The sequence below is a fragment of the Bombus flavifrons genome, chromosome 7 (genome assembly GCF_040668555.2).
Source record: "Bombus flavifrons isolate JBK064 chromosome 7, iyBomFlav1_principal, whole genome shotgun sequence".
Taxonomy (NCBI): domain Eukaryota; kingdom Metazoa; phylum Arthropoda; class Insecta; order Hymenoptera; family Apidae; genus Bombus; species Bombus flavifrons.
Window position 1 is genome coordinate 7,192,738 of NC_138448.1, and position 21,004 is coordinate 7,213,741.

General features: G+C 41.5%; 3 protein-coding genes and 2 long non-coding RNA genes across 9 annotated transcripts in view; 2 read left to right on the forward strand and 3 right to left on the reverse strand.

Moving 5' to 3' along the window:
- sv (paired box protein shaven) overlaps positions 1-2,084 on the forward strand; it is a 143,195-nt gene extending 141,111 nt beyond the window's left edge. For all 3 annotated transcript variants that reach the window (XM_069116518.1, XM_069116519.1, XM_069116520.1), the window contains 2 exons: positions 156-251; positions 1,403-2,084. In XM_069116518.1, the coding sequence (XP_068972619.1) occupies positions 156-251; positions 1,403-1,632 (326 nt within the window). In that variant the 3' untranslated portion in view covers positions 1,633-2,084. The remainder of the gene's footprint in view (positions 1-155; positions 252-1,402) is intronic.
- A 3,976-nt stretch (positions 2,085-6,060) lies between these two features.
- LOC138181720 (cysteine-rich protein 1) lies at positions 6,061-14,512 on the reverse strand. The gene is made up of 3 exons (XM_069116819.1): positions 14,381-14,512; positions 6,875-7,027; positions 6,061-6,380 (listed from the first exon to the last, which is right to left on the reverse strand). Exons 1-3 carry the CDS (start codon positions 14,418-14,420, stop codon positions 6,337-6,339), a joined length of 237 nt encoding a protein of 78 aa, XP_068972920.1. The 5' UTR covers positions 14,421-14,512; the 3' UTR covers positions 6,061-6,336.
- Positions 11,354-12,881, reverse strand: LOC138181837 (uncharacterized). The gene is made up of 2 exons (XR_011173616.1): positions 12,291-12,881; positions 11,354-12,194 (listed from the first exon to the last, which is right to left on the reverse strand). It is a non-coding gene; the product is annotated as an uncharacterized LOC138181837 (long non-coding RNA).
- On the forward strand, positions 14,399-21,004 carry LOC138181719 (transient receptor potential channel pyrexia). 3 transcript variants are annotated; one of them, XM_069116816.1, is made up of 10 exons: positions 14,399-14,521; positions 14,910-16,496; positions 16,793-17,045; positions 17,171-17,373; positions 17,460-17,681; positions 17,768-18,096; positions 18,437-18,710; positions 19,334-19,624; positions 20,392-20,651; positions 20,781-21,004. In XM_069116816.1, exons 2-10 carry the CDS (start codon positions 16,116-16,118, stop codon positions 20,944-20,946), a joined length of 2,379 nt encoding a protein of 792 aa, XP_068972917.1. In that variant the 5' UTR covers positions 14,399-14,521; positions 14,910-16,115; the 3' UTR covers positions 20,947-21,004. The 3 variants fall into 3 exon arrangements, with proteins under 3 accessions (XP_068972917.1, XP_068972916.1, XP_068972918.1); XM_069116815.1 differs by lacking the exon at positions 14,399-14,521 and adding an exon at positions 14,658-14,802; XM_069116817.1 differs by lacking the exon at positions 14,399-14,521 and adding an exon at positions 14,658-14,802 and having other exon boundaries at positions 20,784-21,004.
- On the reverse strand, positions 18,027-18,457 carry LOC138181721 (uncharacterized). The gene is made up of 3 exons (XR_011173584.1): positions 18,347-18,457; positions 18,193-18,267; positions 18,027-18,102 (listed from the first exon to the last, which is right to left on the reverse strand). It is a non-coding gene; the product is annotated as an uncharacterized LOC138181721 (long non-coding RNA).

The following is a 21,004-nucleotide window of genomic DNA, read 5'->3' on the forward strand; positions in this document are numbered from 1 at the left end:
CTTTCCCCTTTACGAACTAAGCGAGGAAACGCAAATGGAATCGAGAATGTAAATCGCTTATCCTACGACTAGAGTTAAGAATAAAGAATTCTTTTTGTTTGGTCGATTGGGGTTTAAGTTACCGTCTAACGTGATTGCAATCGATATTTGTTTAGGTGGTGGTGACTATGCATACAGCGCAGCATACTCTCAATACTCGAGCGCACCATATAGCGGCTACGGTTATGGAGCAGCGACAAGCGGGTTGCTCAGTAAGTAAACAGTGAGTATGAGTACCGATTAGATTAGGGTCAACGAAATGTCAAAGTACTAACTCATTGACAGGCTATATCGGATTCGGTGTCGATGAAACGGACTATTCGAATAACTACGCGAATGCCTGTCATACATATTTTGCGTGCATTATGGAAGAAAAACGGTCTGGCACAATCGGATCTAACTTTCTAAAACTGAAGAAACCCACCGTTATTTTATTACGTTCCAAGATATCGCGGATAAGATCAGGCTGCAAAAAGCTCGCGGAATCGTGGACAGGCCGGTTTCAAAGCAGCCACGACTCAATGCTCGCCTTTCATAACGGACGATTGCTGGCACTTCATAGATCGCGATATATAACTCTGAGTGAAATGCCTGACTATGCATATTCGGTGCATAAGAATGGTTGAAATAATAAACAATTTTTTATCGGACATGCGATACGTTCCTAGTTCGTTTCTAGTACGTGATGTAACACGTGCACCGTATTCGACACCGTAGAATCGAAGTTTCGCGTACCTCGACTTTTCCCCTTTCTAGAACGTTATTTCGCAATTTCGTCGCGCTCGTAACTAACCTAAAATGGTTATCCCGTGAAGAATGGAAATTCGCTCGCGCTTCGTGCGAGCTAACAACGTCCAGTTGTATTTTAGGTTCCTATTCTTTGTCCAAAATGAATTAACTCGAAGTTGTTAAACGTAACCTCAACTATAATCTTTACCGAGTAATACTATGGATACAATGAAAGCGTGTTTTGACGAACTATCATTGTGAATATGTCAGAGCATTCAAACGTGTATACATATGTATACAGTTTTTACAGAAAGTATTTACATATTCCATTTTTATAGAACCAAATTTTCGTAGTCATGTGAATGTGCTACTTAATCATACGAAATTGACTAACCAGCGTGCAAATACTGTTCATAGCCATTGTAGATTCTTATCGGTATATGTATTTCTCTATATGTATGACTCTAACCACAGTCTCATTTATAATATTCATATTTGCAATTCGAAAAGTGACATGGAGGAAATTAATTTTGGTCAAAGAATAATACGCAAAGTATCATAGCATGCAAAAGTAAAAGCCCTGGTGGCAGATGGCTCGATGATATTGGAAAATAAATGACATCTTACTTTGCAGACTCGACGTACTACTACTGTAACGGGGATACGCTGGCGTCTTCCCACACCAATTCGCAGCAGGGCGGCGGATGTAACAACACAGGGCCAGAGAACAGCACGGACGTGGCTAGTCGCTCGCCTTTGGCGGCTACCAGAGCAAGCAGCGGTGCGAGTGCCGCTTCACCAACAGGAAGTGCATGCACCAAGCCGGATCACAATTCCACACCGACGGATCTTTATTTGGCCTGATTAAACGATGGTACAGGAGATCGACTCCAAGCAGAGTGTTTTCCTGGGGTGGGAGGAGCGACCAACGAGTCTAGACGCCATATCACGAGAAACCACGCTGAAATTAAGCAATGATCTCTTTAACTAACTGGTTCAGGAATGAACAACTACGAACCATTATTGTCGAATAAAATCGTTAACACCTGATAACCATGGCGAATTCCCGTTAAGAACAGGAGGAAGTATGGAAAAATGGGCAAACTGTGACCAGATACGCGTTCACGTCAATGCAATATGACATTATTCACGATCGAGTCGCGTGTCACGCTTGAGGATCTCGTATCGATCGATACGAGCGTCGCGAGAGAGATAGAGACTTTTTAAAATTCGCTACGAACACAATAGACGATAATCGAAAACATCAGAAACCATCTTGCGTATACAATAAGCTTACAACGTATGACAGCACTCAAAATAGAACAAAACGATCAAACATCGAACGCTGTTACGATTCATCGGATCGATGATAATAATTGTGGCTAAAAATCATTGTTAGCAAAACCTTTATCACGGAGTTAAAAACTGTAGCTTCGATGCCGATACCACTGATATTATTTACGATTCCCAACGGACAGCAACGACTCGACGAGTGTCTGGTCCAGCGACACTAAAAGACGATGCTGTCTAGTTACGCGGTCGGGATAACAGATTCGCCCGCATGCGTTACCGACAGTATCGGTACTCATGTAGAGTGCGCATAATCGTAGGTAGTTTAATTTAACGATCCTCAGTTAGTATAATTTCTACACAATGCCCGCGATCGGTCGTCCCTCCAAATGTGCCCGTGCATTGCCAACAAAGATATCGTACGCGTTGGTAACGATCATCGCGTCACACGAATGTAGTTGGGCACATTTGTTACCGACGGCATTAGAACGTGTACATATATATAAAGTGAAGGAAAAAATTTATATATATATATATATATATAAATATATATATAAATATAATATATATAAATATATATATATATATATATATATTAACCGTGTAAGACAGACAAAGTCACTGCCTAACACGGCACGTTCTTTCTTCTAATAAGCACGACGACCTTCCCCCACCCCCTATCAACAAACGATATAAGTAATATAGTAGATATAACGGATAAGTTTATTGAGATTTTTAAATCAGGAACGACGTAACGATCATTACTGTTAAGGATATTATATATATTTTTTGTAGAAACCAAAGACCACAGACGGATTGCCGAAAAACAAGAAATGCGTGCGAATCGCATAGCTAGTGGCTGAGGCAGAGTTTTATGGCGGTTCGAAAGCGACTTGTAAATTGTAAACGAATACGCGAGTTTGCGAGCGACGTACAGGGTCGACGTAAATGTACAAAACAATGAGGGGAATGCAAATCGTGAAATCGGGAAAGCGTGAAAGGCGAAACGAAGTCGTGCAACGTTCCTCGTCATCGCGGTTGATTTTCTCGCCACCACGAGAGTAACGCTTAATAAGAATAGGATGCAAAAGAAAAGGTTACCTCTTGATTGAAACTGCCATCCTTTGTCGATTATAAGTCGTCCATAGGCTTTCACGTGCGTGTAACGAATTTCTTTTCGCGGCACGAATCTTTTTCTTTCTAAACTAAACGACGGACACTTCCGTGACGGCCGGTTGATCACAATTATTCCCGCGTTCCGTCCAGCGGCTTCACCATTCTCGCGCACCACTACGGAAATCAAGTTGCTTCCGGCATCGCTTCGAGCGGAACGTTTCGAAAAGAGAAGAAAAAGCACAATCACGGAACCGTAATTAACGTCTGACCATCGGACTTTAATGAGAAGTTACGTGCAATGCAATTTCATTATGATTAACGGGCAAAAATGTTAATTCGCAACCTTAATAAGAAAATTTACGCGCGCATTTCCAGCGCATTTCGATCCACGCATACGATATGGGCCGAGCATGCGCAATAAGTTTAGAGGCGCGCACGTGATGCGCGCTATAATTCGAATGTTACTTATTTAATACTCTACATTCTCTTCGTTTTAATTCCGGGATTATACAAACAATTTTTATCCGTCTACGAAGATAATTATACGTTGTCCCTTCCATTTCATGGAAATAGGTAGTAGTGCAATCAACATGACAAAATATTTTAATTATTCGCATAAAAATGTTATCCGAATATATAGAGGTGATCGTTAATTAAAATGTAGCGTCTCGCTTGAGAAATCCACCATGAAATTGGTTTCATAGCACAATTCTGTTCGCCTCACAGTTATCTCATAATTGACGAATTAGAATTTCTCGAGTGTATTTCGCACGAACGATACGAATTCGATAACTTCGGAATTTCTTGTTATATTTATTATTTTTTATCAACATTTTTTTAAATTCCATTTTATTACGATATATTTATTAACGTTTAAAAAACGATTCGTACGGTCTTTCACCTTTTCCATCGTTACTTTTATGTTCGCGTGGTGTCGTTATACGTATACAGTTTATAAAATCGTAACGAAACGATCGAAATGGCAATGTCGATCCCAAGCGTGCTCGCAACCAATTGTCAGATCGTTCATCGATCCGAGCGTCGGACGAACAACTTATTCAATTTATCTCGTTCGACTTGGTCACTTTATTCTGTCGATCATCCAAACTAAAGGTAAAAAATGACAAATCCACCGTGATTTCAAAAATCGATATTTCTTCTTTCCTTGCTACTTGCGTTTTTTAGGTGTACAGCACGCCTGTGAGTTTATGTTCCGCCGCGTTTGTCATAAGGATGAAGGATCTGTAAATACGATCTCTAATTGCTGAATAATTGCTATTTATAAATTGTCGTATCGTAGCGTTTCGCGTCCTAAAGTCGTGTACAGGAAGAACCATGGGTATCGAAATCGGCAAGTCGAAGTGAAGGTGAAAGAGAAATAGAACGAGATGGAAAGAGAGAAGGAGAAAGAAATTGCGATACCGTTAGTGTTTCGAGGCTGCAACAAATTCGAGTATTATATTGTTTCATAAATTGCGATATGCCTGTCAACAGAGTGAAAAAAGCTTTCTTTCGTTTATTCTCGTTTCACGTCTAGCGTTTTAAAGATACTTCCTGTACACAGCACACAATCGCAGGGTCGAAGATCGGCCAGGTGAATTTGATCTGACATTTATTGCGATTTTTATAATTTGTCGGGATTATAATTGATTAATGCGGACTTGACATTGTTAACCTATTATTATTATTGTAACGATGAGATGATTATGAATTTTCTTTTTTATTATTATTATTTTTTATTCTATCTGCTATTATTGCTACTTTTTTCCCCCATTATTCTCATGATTTATTATTATTATTATTATTATTCTAATTATTATTATTATACTATTATCATCACTATTATTATACGATTATTTAATGCCTTTTACTATTTATTAATTAGTATCGACGACCTATGTGTAATAAGTTTTGCCAAAGAAATCCGTCGAATGAGAGAGAGAGAGAAAGAGGGATAGAGCAATATCGCGGTAACGTTTCAAAAGAGCAGCTTCCATCGTATGGAAACGTTTTAGAAAACAAAAAAAAAGAAAAAATGGAAGATGTAAAAAGAGGAAAGCACACGATATGTTAACGTCGAATCGTAAATAGAAGAGGAACAATAAAAAAAAAGAGAAAAGAAAACCGTTGCGTCACGAGAAGAATCATTTTCGCGCAGCGTTCAAACGAAGAGGATGCACCCTCAATAGCAAAATACTTGTGAAATCGAGATTTCGGTTTGGATGCTGCGTCCCGTGGACTTTTTATCCGAATAACAAGCAGTTTTATCTCTTTTCTTTATTATTTTATTTTTTTCCCCTTCATTTCGCTGTCATTTCGTCCCGTGTGATATTCTTGTTCTGTGCGCCGCTCTTGCCGAGTCTCGCTGTTGATACTTGCAAACAAAACTCTGTACATCCTTTTTAAATAAATATGAGGTTTATATGAAATTCGTCTCCTGTTGTCTTCTAGCGAATAAAGAAACTTTTATTAAACGACAATACGTATATAAAATTTTGTTGCAACTGTTTCTCTGCAATTAAAGGATATTTTTCCTACCTACAGTAATGGTTAAAAGCAAAATTCTTCTACAAAATTTCGTTTTATATCATATTATAGTGACTAAGAAAGTTAGTGAAAAAATTTTAGAATATTGAAAAATGATTCAGATGTTACAATGAATTAAAATAACTCGATCAATTATGCAAAGCATGCACGAAGCACAAGCTGCCACCTACCTTTATTTGACTACTTTCTGAAAGCACCATTATGGGGTAGAAATGAACTCTGCATGTCAGACCTGCCTAGCTGCTCGTCGATATAACAGGTAACGGATCATCGAAAGGTGATACAGATATCTTCCTTACCCATTATGAAAAACGTAGACACAAGTTTCATTACATTGGATTTTAAACTGGCATTGTTAAAGTTTTATTCCACTTTATAACTACATATGTAGTAAACAGATATACATTATGCAATATACAACCTTATAAAAAATTAATTATCTTAAGTATACCATACTTTGCAACCACACATTTCGTAATCGTTACGAAAATATTGTACATAATTCACGCTTAGGCAATCTAGGTGTTCATTATCCATTAAATATAATTACTACGGTACAGGTAACGCGATTAGATTAACATTATGTATTACATCATCATGAAGTCCTCGGGTTTTTCACTTTTTGTAAATGTAACTCTCGGCGCCGCCTCGACCGAAACCTGCAATGCGTAAGAATAAATGTTTCAGCAGAGTCCATCGAGATTGCAGCAAGTAAAAAGAAGGACCAAGAAAAATCCTTTAATTTCATTGAATTGTCCTAAACAGATTATATTATAATTCTCTATGAGTACTAAGAAGTACCATTTGAAATTAAGATCACCATCATCCATCGAGTTCTAAATCATCGAAATGCAAATTGTACCAAGAGACGCGACGTTAAACAAATTGTGTTAACGTGATTTTAAGAAATCGATACAGAACAGTCAAGGTATAAAAAAATAGAAGGAAATCTAAAAATTACTTTTTAATGACCATTATGAAAACCATGAGTTATAGAACATCCATCGACGTTCACGTATAAATCGAATCTATCAAAAGAGAATAGAATTCACAAGATCCAAAGCAGAATGAGTCCAACAAATAAATCGAATAAGACTTCCAGTAGTTCTGAGTAAACACGAATTCTTCCATCGAATATTTACTCGTCACTCACCTCCAGGACCAAACAGAGCAGAATAACACGGATGATTACAGTAAGGTTTGCCTTCGTGTTCCGAATGGCTACCAGGTGTCAAAGTTTTATTACACTTTTCGCATCGTAAACAGGAACCATGCCAGTCCTTTCCCAACGAGGTTTTCCTTTCAGCTGTAACAAACAGAAAAATCGCGTTCGTATAAGCTTCGTTTAATTTGATATTCACGTTTCGTGCCGTATAAGTCGATTGTCCGCTTTCGATGTCACCGATCCACGAATGATTCACCGGGTGAAATGAAAACGGGGAAATTATTACGTTCGATCAGGTCTATTCGCTTGGCCTCAATCCACTTCGCTAAAGCCATGTACGGCTGCGTTCCCGATAAAGAAGCCTGAACGAAGTTTTATCAACCCCCTGGCTGACAATAAGTAAACCGGTGCAAACGGTGGTGATTGTCGGCAAACGCGTGGCATTGCATAATAATAAGCGGCGGAATTGGATAACGATTGTCGCACCACGTGTCGCGGAATTGCCGCTTACCACCGATCCATCGTTGCGTAATGCAAAACCTCAAACATTTACGATATTCGTATTATACATGGAACGTTTGAAATTATTTCGTATCTCAACGTTTTTAGTTTCGAAGCATTTCATATTCTTATTTCTAAATTTAAAAGATTGGACATTGGGAAAATTCTTAACATACGAGAATTTCTAAGATAAGATAGTTCCACAACTTACGAAATTTCAAATTATCAAACAGGTACGTTGTGAAGTAATTTCAATGTTGTGAAAAATTTGTATAAGATTGGCAGTGTGTCAAATGGCTTGTGGAAAAATTTCAAAGTTTCGAACGATTATCAAAGCAACCTGAAAGTTGCCACATAATTTTTAGCGTACAGTAAAGTTTCTGTTATCAAAGCACGTGTTCTTTAAACGTCCTATTATTACATCATTGTGTGAAAGTGGCATAGACTGAGAAACAGAAACATTCTATAAACTTATGAACCAAACGAAACCGAGAAATATTCAAAGTATTTATGAATGCGAAGGAAACCTTCGAGAAACCTTCAAAATCCTGATCATCAACCATTCATTTAGAAGCGAAAGCGTCGAGTAACTTCACGAGCGCGTCATCTAGAAGAGGCACGATCGATCCAAACGTACAATAAGCTGCACGCTCCGTTTGGAATCCGCTAACGCGCTTTCCCTCGACGATCGGAACACAGAATTATCCCCAGGCGGGACCCGAGTCGTCGCGAGCTTCGCCGCCGACTGCTCCATTAGCAATTTCGTAATTATAAAATTGAATGGCTAATTCCCGGCGGAGACGTTCGGTGAACGCGTTCCATTCAGCGAAGGCGCGAACTCGAGACGTCCTGTGCGCCTTCGCCATGATAAAGCGCGACAGCCACGCCGCTTTACAAAATATCCGCGCTGCATTGTCGCGCGACGAATTCCCACGTGCGAGCGAGTACGCGCGAATTATACGCCTTTCCAGGATTTCTCTTGGAGCGCAAGGGGCGACGTCGCGCGACTAATGGCTAAAGGTGGTGTCGACGACGCAAACAAGGAATCAGCGACACGGCCGAGCGCTTTTGTCGCGCGTCATCGCGCAGAAACGCGGCTGATTAATCGAAAAGAGCGTCGATCCCACGAGCCGAGAGAAAGAAGAGGAGGAAATACGTTTATTATCGGAGGCCGACAGGATTGAGAAAGACTTCGAGTGGCACGATTTTCTTTCCGAAATGTCGCTGTGCAGCGTTCAACTATCGCGTCGATCATGCGTACGGTTGCGTGGCGATCCAGTATCGAGACGAATACGAGCGAACGTAACAAGGATGAAGCTGACTGGTAGCATCAACAATACCTTGTAACGACGAAGTATCGCGTTAGCCGAACCTCTCGAAACACGGATAAAGAAAGCAGCGTGCATTTTCTATCAGGCTGGTGTGGTTCTTGCGTGTGTTTGACGCTCGTACGCGGTTCGGATCTCGGTTGACAAAAGGCCGCGAAATCAGAGGAGCGAGTGTAGCCTTTTTTTCCTTGGGTGCACCGCGCTGCGTCATACCATTACGACATATCAAACCTCGCGGGGAAGACAAAAAAGCCACGGACCGGTGGCGGCCCGGTGGTTGGCATTCAAACGTTCCTCCGCGTCTAAGGAGGAGCACAAAGGATGGTGGTGCCAGCGAGGGGAATTGGAAAATGACGAGGAGCGGAGAGACACGGGAATGGGTCTAAAGGGGTCGACGTCGGGAACCAACGTAGGCAAAGGGGGGGGGGGAGGGTACGTAAAGAGGGTGCGAGGGGGGTAGGACAGGCCGCGATGTAGACGAGGAGAGAGAGAGAAAGAGAGAGAGAGGGCGGAAGAGGCGAAAGAGCGAGAGAAAAGGGAGAAGGTTGCGTTGGAGGAGAAGGACGAAGAGCGAGTAGGAGCGAGGAGGAGCGAGAAAGACGGAGGAACGGGCAGCTTGCTCGCAGAATGGTACACGGATGAAGGAAAGAGAGGCTGTGGAGCAAGAAGGGTACGCATAAAGGGCCATTAGTTAATTAACTCCTAATTATCTGGCGGCGGAGAAGCGAGTGCATAATCGTCAAGCATTGCTGGTGTGCAGTGGCAGCGCGAAAAGGCAGACAGCGCTGTGCACGGATCGTTGCGCTCGGGCGCCAAACAATCGGCGGCTGCTGATTGCATAGGCTTGGAACATCATCCCCCGCTGTCTTTCCCTGCTTTTCTCTTTTCTTCTTTCTCTTTATTTCCTCGGTAGACCATTCTCCACCTCTTGCACCCCACCCAGACCGCCCACCCACCCCACACCTACCCTCTTTCCCACTACCACGTTTCTTGCTGCGTCTTTCAAACTGCCGATCCGCCGCCTCCATCATCTCCGCCCTCGCCCAACTCGCCAGGAAAGGCCGTGAAAAACTTCTCGTCGTAGTAACTCTACCTCCCCCACCGTGACATCATAAACGGGAGGGTTGAAGGGAGGAGGGAAAAGGAAGCAGCTATTCCCTTCTTTTCGTTCTTTCTCTTCTTCCTTTCGCCCGTATCCTCCTCTCCCCTCTTGGCGTCGTTCTTTACCACCACGATCCGGCTATTCTTCTCCAAACCTGTTTCCTCCTCTGTTCTTCTTATTATTACTCGATACTGCTTCCCGAAGCCTGTCCCGTTGTCGCTCTCCTCGCCGCTGGACACTTTATTGTCGTTGCTCTCGATGCAACGTGACTCTGTTTCCTCGTCCGCTTCTCCTATCCACGGTTTTCAAGCTCGCTCGCCGCGAACGCGCGTTCACCCGGGCCACGAAGTTTTTGTTCGGCTGCGTGACTTGTTACCGTCTACGAATCTCCCTTTAAGACATCCTTCCGTGTACGAAATGAATTAACGAAGAACTTTTGCGCGGAAGCAGTTCGTATCCATCGCTTTCTAAATCTAAAAGAACTGTTTCTTATCGTTCTTTGTGTATTTTTGCTTTTGACGTAAAATTCAAAGCGTATGAAGAGACGAGTAATTAAAGAAAACTTTACAAAGTTATTATGACAGTTGAAACGAATCAAAAGCTAAAGACAGTAGAATTGTACTTCTCCATATATTTTTAATTACATTCAAAGATTCGTACGTAGCGGAATCTTATTCCTATTTTTACCGTCTTACTATTGTTACTATTGTATTTTGCGTATTTTTACGTAGCGTGTGAGAGCCGTAGGCACGTTAAAATATCGAATAAAGATATCTCAGGGACAAGGAGGCTTTGAAACCCTAAAACTTTCACAGTGACGGCATTCATTGCTGATTCATTAAGCATCAGTTACCAAAAAGGATGCTTATTGTATAACATTTCGTAGAATCTCGATGTCGAGCGTTTCTACTTTTCCTAATAACCAACGGCTCATAAAATCCGGCGAAACTGCAGGAAATCTTTGTTCGTCGAATAGTCAGCAATTCCCTGAAAATCAGTCATGTGTCGACGTAAAAGGGTGAACCACGATTCGTTAAGAAGATTCATTAAATATTCGTAAAAAGAAAAACGACAGAGGATAACACGAGTCGTTTGTCAAATGCCACGAGATCGTTCGAATGTAGTTTTATTTGAAGGCGGATCTTGGTTTTTCAAAGGATCTCTGTTGCGACCGGGCTCGAAAAAAGCTTCTACCTTTTGCGGGTGCACGTTGCCCGTAGAATGCTCGCTCGAAACAAAGAAAATGCGAGTAGAAAGCTGCGAGTGGCTTCACCGCGAGTTCGCTTTCTGCGCTTGCCGCCTACGCGGATCAAGAGGAAGAAGGCCGAAACTTCAAAAGTTACTTTGCCCGAGAATGTAACACGGCGCAGCGTGTCAGCGATTAATTGAATACAAAGATCAACGGTTCAAAGGTCCACATCCTTTTCCCATGGTTAATTGTAAGTTTCAAATAAAATGCGATTGAAAAGTGTAAGGCGTTTGGAACACGTTTAAAGTACGAGTACTCTTTGGCGAGCTCGTTATGTAAGGTTGAGGTTAAGAATTTAATCATTGATTTATTGAATGTTGCTTGGTATTCGTAAAATCGTAGATGTACATATTCGTATTTAGCAATAATTTATGGAGCGGTCGAGGTCGACTCGTTGCGAAGATATCGCGGTGAATATCGAGCGGGAAACGTAAATCTTGCATTTCTCGGGTCAATGGCTAGCTAGTGATGGACGTCCTATTTGCTAAAATAATTAGCACGTTACCAATTGCTTGGATAGATATGCAATCCTTTATAATATCTTTCTCACGAACCAACATCGATCCTCGTAACGCAAACGATCGTTGGCGAAACTTCTTAAAAATCTTTTCCTACGATTGAACACACCACGAAATCCATACGATACTCGGAAAATCCTCATCCTCATCCTCCAAGACACAGCCATAATGTCCGAATTCGCCCTTTAAATCCCTCAACAGCCATACACTCGCATAAATTCACAGTTAATCAAGAGCCGAGAACCAAGCAGTTGTCAAAATTCCAAGTTGAGTGGCTCGTTCGCTGAAGCAGCTACTAATTAAAGAGAAGCGTAATCTCTCGACGAGTCCACTAAACGGTGTTTCTCGCGCAAATCCTAGCAGCCGGTCGTGGGCCTGCGGTGACAAGCTAAAAACGCGCTCGCGAGTCTTCGATTTGGAGGCCAATGACCCTCTCTCTCTCTCTCTCTCTTTCTCTGAACCCCTTTGAAACTATCATCCTCTTCCTCCCGCGATACACGGAAAAAGAGTGTCGTCCCTCTAATTCGCCCGTTGCCACGGCATCCATTCCTCGCACGCCTACTTGGCCCGATCTGAAAGCCCATATACGTAGCCGTCGGCAGCGGCTCTCCTGTATTCAAAAAAATCCGCTTTCAGCGCTAATAGTGCTTTAACGGGACCGTCTAAAAGGCCGCTCGAAAGAGGAAGCGTGCAATTAAAAGCCTACCTCCCTGAATACGATGGCTCTGGGCGAGCGCGCGAGCTGGCGCGAGCAACATCGGCCGCCCGAAGGGAACGAAAGCGAACTATCGTTCTGCAGCCACCACGGTGCAACGTTTATCTAAGCGTCCAAGGGGAAGCGCGAGCCTGCTGATTGGACGACGATAAGGTTATCGCGACGAGGTTCGCTGAACGCGAGGACCCCTCGCGAAAAACGACCGCGATAAGCGAAATCGAGCGCCTCAAGGTCGAACGCCACTGTCGTCGTGGGTGTTCATTTGTTGTCGTATGTTTGAATTGGTTTGTTTTGAGTCCGACAATCGTGGAAATGTGGGTGAATTATCGTGGAAAATTTGAAGAAGATTCTACTGTGGCTTTGAGGCTAATCGCGTGGACTTTAGAACGTTAAACGTAGCGATGGTAATTTCGATAGCTGGAATTTGTTGACTAACGGGAACGTGTGTACGAGTTAGTTCGAGAGACAGAATTTTGAAAATGTTCGATAATTGTGACGAATGGTTATCGAAAAGTTATTGAACGCGTGGTATAAGTCGATGGCTAATAGAAAATTATAAGGTGATCTTAGAGTTGGAATTTTGCGAATTTTAGATAATGACAACGAATAGTTGTCAAGACATTGCGAAAAGCGATGGTCGAAAGAATTGTCGAACATTCCAGAATAAAAATGAGCATTGTTTGTACGTATATTATACTACCAAAGTGAATTCCAGCAAAACGTTTTGCGCGATATTCGCGACAGAAAATTACCTCGACGATAGTGACAACAGCGTGCGTTAGTATCGTAATAATTCTGTAGATAATGCTAATGAATGAGGCATTATCATAAATATCGAGGACAACTCATAACTTCAGGTTCTTCCAATGGTAGCCATCACGATGAAAATATATGTATGTTCCTGATAACCGATTATTATCATATTATCGTGGATCAAAGTACATATGTTCCAAATTATATAAATTAGTATTTACCAATGATCTCATATAGATCAATATACACCAACTTTCTCTCTCTTTCTCTCTCTCTCTATTAGTCTTTTAAGACTCAAAATGGTTCAAAGGATCGTACGATGTATTACGTTTGAAAACCAGCTATGCACATCGATGACACGACTGACGACACATAAGAGGACGTATGATATTCGCATTTCATTGCATAAAATTTCCTACCTAATAACTCGTATTACTCGAAATTCCCATTGCGTATTTACTCGTACACAACGGAACGAGGTTGACATAATATTTGTCAAGGTGAATCGCGAGGACGTACAATGATATCATTCCTGTCGTCATTTCACGCACACTACTGCGTGGATAGCGTAGCACTCGTGACGCGAATTTCCTGCAGCAGGATGTACGCAATCGTACATAGGCGAGCAATTTCGTGGACACTGTGAGTGTAGAATGGGACGTTATAGCCGGATTATGCGTCAACGATTTGCACGAGATTGGGCAACGTTTATAATTATCGATTAGACAATCCGTTTCTTACGAAGCTGTCGTTGTGACATCGTATGCGGAAAAAAATGTAAATTATTTTGAATACTAAGCAGATTGCGAGTATAGCTATGAATATTGCGGTTTTACACACTGAAACTTAATTCTATTCGAAATCCGATACACAGAGACTTCTAATCTTCTTTTAGTAATCGTGAGACTTCCTATATAGATAGCGATACGAATATTCAATTCAAGCAATAGTCGCAACAAATTGAACAGTTTCTCTATATATACGATGGCGGAGAAGAGATAACAACGAGAAACAACATAACTTGATCATTAAGTAAATATAATACAGTAAGTATACAAGGTGTCTACTGCAGGAGCTACTGATACTTAAACACGTAAATAGCAATTTTAAACCTCTTTCTGCCCCTCGCTGTATAGAATACCGCGAAAGTTTGGGGTCTGATGAATCCACAACGTAAAAAGTGTCCACTACAAAAGTTAGCGTATAGAATATCTGTATCTTGGAATGTTTCGCAAAATTTACAATAGGATTACGTTCAACAAAAGCCAGAATCTGCTGAGAAATACTTTTCGATGAATATTACGCTTGAAGAAGAAGCAAGCACTCACCGAAATAGACTGGCTTGTCGCACTTCGGACAGTTGGGCATGATGGAACGGTCTGGTTCTTGTTGGAACAACTACGGAAGCGTCGAACAGGCTCCACTCAGCAGCGTGGTCAAGCGCGTACTGGGCCCGCGCGTTCTGCAAGGTAACGCGATTCTCTCTAGTTGATTGAGCGTACGAACGTGTGTTAACGTTGGTCGTACATGTGTGTGCGCGTGCGAGAAACCCGTGTTAAGGTCGCCTCGGTTCGACTTCGAAACTGGTATCCCGCCTATGTACGTGTGTGTGTATGTGTCCATGCACGCACACACGCACACATTCACACGCACACATGCATGTCTCTACATGAATGTACATCGAGTGTGCGTGCACCTGAACTTGCGGCGGCAGTAGAGTGTCATCGACGCGATTGTGTGCGTGTACCAGGTAAGTGCGCTCGTAACCACTAACGGTCGCTTTACTCGAGAGGTTCGACTTCTTCGACCGATGAATCGCTCTTCTGACCGACCGATCCCGTTATCCATTGTTGACAGATTCGTTATCGAAAACGCATAGCCAAGTACAGGGCTGTTCATGAGTATTCAGAGATGGTCGGAGTCGATCAGTATACTAGCGTGTATACGTAAATAACGGGGCGGATAGAAACAATAGGAATGCAATCGAACGAGATTGTTGAGGATGGAGCGGATGTATGTACGCAGAGGCTCGAGAAGAGGAATTGGGCTAAGGCCGTGGATAGCGTGGTCGATGAAATAAGAAGAGAGAGGAGTAAGTTGACGAAAGAGCGCGTTCGAACTTGGTGAAAGATATTAACGTGCATTGAAACGGGTTGGAACGAAGTAAACAATCTTTACTCTTTTATAGCATCGAATCCTCGTTATGAGTCATTTCGTACTTATACCTTTTAGAGATTTCCTTTGTTAATCGATATTTGTCGATATCACGATCCTCTAATTTCAGTTACATTGTATTCGTAGAGAGATAGAATTATTTGAAATATTTCATTTCCAAAATATTGCAATGTTACTCACACTAAGCCAATATGTCGTCACTGATTGTTATAATATATAATAGAAATCATTATTTCGAACAATTTCGTAAAGAAGACATATAACGCTAAAATTTGATTGTACTTGTGCATTCAGCATTTTATTAATTAATAACTTACGTAGTTGATACGTATAAGAATTAATTATATCGTCATTTGACGCGTTCTTTATAGATTTTATAAGCAATAGTGCTTTACAAATTCTAAGAAATTATTCTGAATTCAAGCGTTTGAAATGAAGGTAGATACAAATACTGATTGTTTTACAGAAAAAATACTGATCGAACACATTTCTAGAGAAATTCGTACCACTCAATTTTCGAAAAATCGTACCAAAAAATAAGACACGATAGATACATTTTGATACCTGCCAATACCCAAATAGTAGACACACGAGGAGATAGGTCTTGGCTGCTCACTTCCTCGAGCCAATATCTGCGGTGTGTCGAGAACGTAAATAAAACTGGACTACCTCTGAGTGGTTGTTATCGTCAGTTAATAACGGGGCAACATATTTTTAAGCGGGCGATAAAAACACATGGGGCACGTAGATTTTATAACTGACCACATCCTTTGATTAATGCAATATATATCTATCTGCACCACTGTTAATTCGACGTTAGTGAAAAGCAAACACGCGAAATTGAAACATAGGTCATAGAACAGGGTGTATAAAAGATTATCAACCGAAATGAATTCGTATGATGACGATCAATTAAAATTGATCACCTCTATCGAAAACGACGATATAGGAACGGCAATAGAGATCTGCACCACGAGATTCGATAAAAAATTCTTACAGCCTGTTGGAGTATTGCGCGTGACTATCGTTCAGTTGGCTGCTTGGCAAGGGAATATTGAATTATTGCAACTGTTGTATGAAAATGGAGGTGATATCAATGCCACGGACAAAATTGGCAGATGTGCGCTTTTTCACGCGGCGCATCATGGAAACTGCGAAGTGGTGAATTGGTTGTTGGAACATGGAGCTTTCACGGAAAATAGAGTCGGAGTTGATTCTTGTTGCAAGAATACTCGTTCGCCTTCGAACCTGCGTTTTATTGGTCAAAACGTGAGTACCGTGAATTAAACTCATTAGCAATTTTAAAGCTTTTTGGATACATTTATCGGTAGACTGCAATGTTTATGAAATATTTTAAGAGTTTAAAAAATGTACAACAAATGTAAACAGAAATATTTAAATATCCAAAATATAATACTTGTAGTATTATATTATCTAATGAGTGAAGCAAACCTTCGCGTAGGTTCTGTTTCTTTACTTGTGTTCGTGAAAATATGAATTTTTATAAATATTTCTATCTTATTTATCATCTTCCAAATGAAAGCACTAATCGATTGGAATTTTAGTTACCTACACCAGAGTGTTGGGGAAGGACACCCATGCACCAAGCTGTGAAGAACAATCACGCTGCGGTAGTCAAGATCCTGGTGGAAGCTGGTGCTGATGTGAACGTGGAAGACGAACGTGGAATCACACCATTGCTACTAGCAGGGACCGCAATCGCAAAAGAAGATCTCAACGAAATCTCCAAATTTAATGACATCGTCGAGATCCTCGTATCAGCGAAAGCTTCGATTAACGTCATCGATCCTAATACAGGTATTATATAGAGGTCGTCAATTATGAAAATTATTAAGCTGATTCAATTTCATCTATCACATACCGTGTACTGATCTCTTCTGTGTTGTGTTTGATCCTAATTAGTCCTTTTTATAAACTTACAGGTACTACCGTATTGCATACTGCGACCTCACTAGGAAGTTGTTCGGCGACGAAAAGGTTACTGAACGGTGGTGCGTGGCCTTTTTATCAATGCAAAGGCACAGGAAGTACTCCTCTTCATCTCGCTGCCAGCACGGGTAACTCAGAGGCGCTTTCGATCCTTCTAGAGAGCATACCTTCTTGTGATATCGACATTCGAGATAACGTGAGTCTTTATTTAACCTTCTATGTATCTGCTAAATTTAACATAATAATCACTTAATTGTCCCATTTTCTTTCTTTGATATCCAGATCAATCGAACACCATTGCATAGAGCAGCTTACCAAGGTCATCACGAGTGCGTTCGAATACTAATCGATCACGGTGGCAATTTAGGTGCAGAAACGACCACGGGAATTACCGTCATCGATGCCATATTTGCTCACATACCAACACCAGTCTTATTTTTAAACGATATTCTGTCTTCCCGCGTTAAAATGAGTTCCGTTGAAAGTTCCGTGGAAAATTCCCAGGTAATAGAAACAGCGTGATTTACTCGTTCTAAAGATGTCGTTCCTCCCTTTTACTGTTTTCTGTATTTTATTGTTTTCTGTTCAAGATCACCATTGACTTCAACGTGCTAGCACCAAAAGGAGAGCTGCAAATGGGAGTAGTTACGTCCCTTATTGCAGCAGCCTCGAACGTGGAACAATTGACGATACTACAACATCCGCTGGTGGAAACGTTCCTCTGGTTGAAGTGGTCCAAGTTGAGAGTATTCTTCTTTAGTCTCGTCTTCGTCCACGCCCTGCTGGTCTTTTCCCTGTCTGGTTATTCCATAACGATATTGCAATACGAGACTGATTGCAGCCTGTTGCGGAGGATTCTCTCTTCCTGTTCTTGCGTCCTCTTCCTTCACAATGTCGTTCAAGTGCTGATGGTACCTAGGTTCGTCTAGAATCAAAATAAAATTAAGTTTGTTCCTTCGCCACTTCTCTTAGAATTTTAACGTGGGTAAATTTCCTATAAACATCAGATACGTACCTACACCCTTGTTCGTAAGTATCGGGACACTCGCGAGAACCAACAACAGTTAATATGATCAGGAAATCGTCAAACCTGTAAAACTTATCATTTCATTTGAAACGTAGATTCACAAGGTACCCATACAATTTGATATAACAAAAATAATTTTCACCTTGTCCATCTTGTATATCTGTCGCGTCTTCTCATCAGCATCTTCACTTTATTTATTCTTACAATTACTCCGAAAACCTATGTATTTTAGATATTATCTGAGACAGTACGAAACGTGGCTATCGTTCACCTGCGCGGCAATATCTCTGACGATTTCAATGGGCAGCGCTTATAGAAGCGAGATTACGGCTTCATCAGGGGAAAAGGAATTACACGATGCTCGACAGCCCCTTCAATGGATGTTGCATTCCATCAGCCTGGCAATCCTGCTTGCCTGGATGCAAATGATGCTGTTAATCGGCCGCCTTCCAATGTGCGGATATTACGCGCTCATGTTCTCCACGGTGCTGAAGAATATTCTGAAGGTCAGTAGTAGACGTAATCAACCAACGTGCGTTTGATTCCCGGTGCGCCGTGTAATAATCGCCTGTTCCTCGCCCTATTCGCTCGTCAGGATCGAACTTGGAGAAAGGAAAAAGTAACGAGGAATCCCCCGTTGAAGGAAGAACTCCCAATTTTCCTCGTTAAAGCGCGTCGAGTCGCGGTTAAACGGGCGCGAATAAAAAGCAGCTACGTCCGACACCGCAAGAACACCGTTTTTCACCGAAGAGAGTCGTTTCAACAGGAGCAACGTTAACCCTGATTTAATGTGCCGGGGGAGGCTTTTTTTCTTGTATCTTTTTCCTTTGCTTCCTCTTTCTCTTTTTCTTTTTTCTTTTTTTTTTTTAATTCCGTCTGTATGGCGAAAGATCCTGCATTTAGCCGAAACGAAAGGTACAAGAGAGCGACGAGGCTCTTCCCTTCGGCGAATATCGTTAGAAATGAAAAGCCAAAGGGGGAAGAAGGAAGAAGCAAGGTTCTAAATGTCTGGTCGGTGATATGGCTCCCATCAGGACCCACTTGCCTACCCCTACTTCGCGCAGCCTTACCACCCTCTCTACTTCGCGATTATAACAACGTGCATCTGGGGCTTTTTATTTCCTTTCAGGTTCTCCTAGCGTTCGTCTGCCTGATTGTCGGATTCGCGTTCAGCTTCGCCGTTTTGTTCCACGGGAACGACCAGTTTCGCAATTCCTGGAGGGCCGTCGTGAAGACCGTGGTAATGATGATGGGTGAGTACGAGTACGGGGCTCTGTTCTCGGACGAGAAGAATGGGAGTTCCTTCCTACCAGCCACGAGCAGGGTCGTGTTCCTCGCTTTCGTCATGCTCGCTAGTATCGTCCTGATGAACCTGATGATCGGCCTCGCGGTCAATGACATCCAAGGCCTCGAGAAGGAGGTACGGTCCGTCGATACTCTTACTCACCTACCTTCGATATTCATTACGTAAACGTTTCCTTGGTATTGCGGAATGCTGGATGAATAATTCCATAGTAATATCGGAAATAGCAACGAATCACTAGTACATTGACAATCGATGATTACATCTGAAAATCAAATGGGACAAATATAATAAGCTTACTTTCGTTGATTTTCTAATTTTTACGCTTCTTGACAAACTAAAGGGAAGTACTTCGATATATCGTAATTGAAATAGAAAATAACCTGTCAGGTTCAAAGATACGTTTCTTTTGAAAATAAATCATATATTCATTGAGTATTTCTTAAGTAGAATATATATAGTACTATCAATGTTATGAGTAAATTGCGGATGTTTATATAGTTGCAAGAATTTGTAGAAGATGCAATTTAGAGTATATGTTATAATATCTAGTAAATAAAATAAACTATTCAGCCTCGATTCCTTTAGTAATGCTCAGAGAACTATGAATTTACATAAACATCCCATACCTTTGAACTAATTTGGAAAGTGATAGAATCGTACATTTAATTCCAAAGTCCATTAAAAAGACAGTTCTACTAATATATTAGTGGCAGACAACGCATTAAATTTTAAACTGTGCTACCAAGGGAGGAAAATATAGGTCATCATGATCTGTCCCTGTAGTCTTCGTTTCTAATTGAATATCCAATTTAATTAGAAGTTAATTAAATTAATTAAAGTGTGCGACTACCCGTATAAGAATGAATATTGCGTGAATTCAGGGACACATTCGCCAATTGCTGAAGCAGGCCGAGTTTGTGGCTCATTTAGAAAGACTAGTGCTGACATCACATCGAATCTTTCGCCGCAATTGGCTACATCCTCGGTTAGCCAGGCTGCTAGACTCGAGGCGAGGCATTCCCACAAAAATTACGTTCTGTTATCACGAACGTTATTTCCATGAATCATCCCTCGGCGTGCCAGCGAGGCTGAGGGAGGCGTTGTTTCTGCTCGCCTTGGGAAACTCGCGCGACACCGAAAGGTGAGCAACTTGTCGTGCGACGAACGAGTAAAAGTTCGGTCGATCGCCATCATTTTACGCTTTAATTAATAATTTCATCCATAACGACCCAAAGTTGCAACTGGCTTAAAGAAAACGCTGTTTTCCCAGCAGGCGTGAAAATAACAACGGGGACGATAACGTGGAATTAAAAGCGCTGTTGGAGGAAGTGTTGCTGCAATTAAGGGTACCTTATTATCCGTCCGCCATGAGAAAGTTTTCAGTACCTTATAATGCACGAACTCAAACGGGGCAGAGGAAGATTACTAACCAGTGAAGAAATATATATGTATACCTTTTTCTTATGTTTTTAGTAAAATATCGATGAACTTTAT

Excerpts from the sequence above, each read along its gene's own strand:
- LOC138181720 (XM_069116819.1), bottom strand. The coding sequence starts at position 14,420 with ATGCCCAACTGTCCGAAGTGCGACAAGCCAGTCTATTTCG. Across the intron at positions 7,028-14,380 it reads CGACAAGCCAGTCTATTTCG|CTGAAAGGAAAACCTCGTTG; the intron begins GTGAGTGCTTGC and ends TGTTTGTTACAG. Across the intron at positions 6,381-6,874 it reads TGCTCTGTTTGGTCCTGGAG|GTTTCGGTCGAGGCGGCGCC; the intron begins GTGAGTGACGAG and ends TACGCATTGCAG.
- LOC138181719 (XM_069116816.1), top strand. The coding sequence starts at position 16,116 with ATGAATTCGTATGATGACGATCAATTAAAATTGATCACCTCTATCGAA. Across the intron at positions 17,046-17,170 it reads CGTCATCGATCCTAATACAG|GTACTACCGTATTGCATACT; the intron begins GTATTATATAGA and ends ATAAACTTACAG. Across the intron at positions 17,682-17,767 it reads GTTCCGTGGAAAATTCCCAG|ATCACCATTGACTTCAACGT; the intron begins GTAATAGAAACA and ends TTTCTGTTCAAG.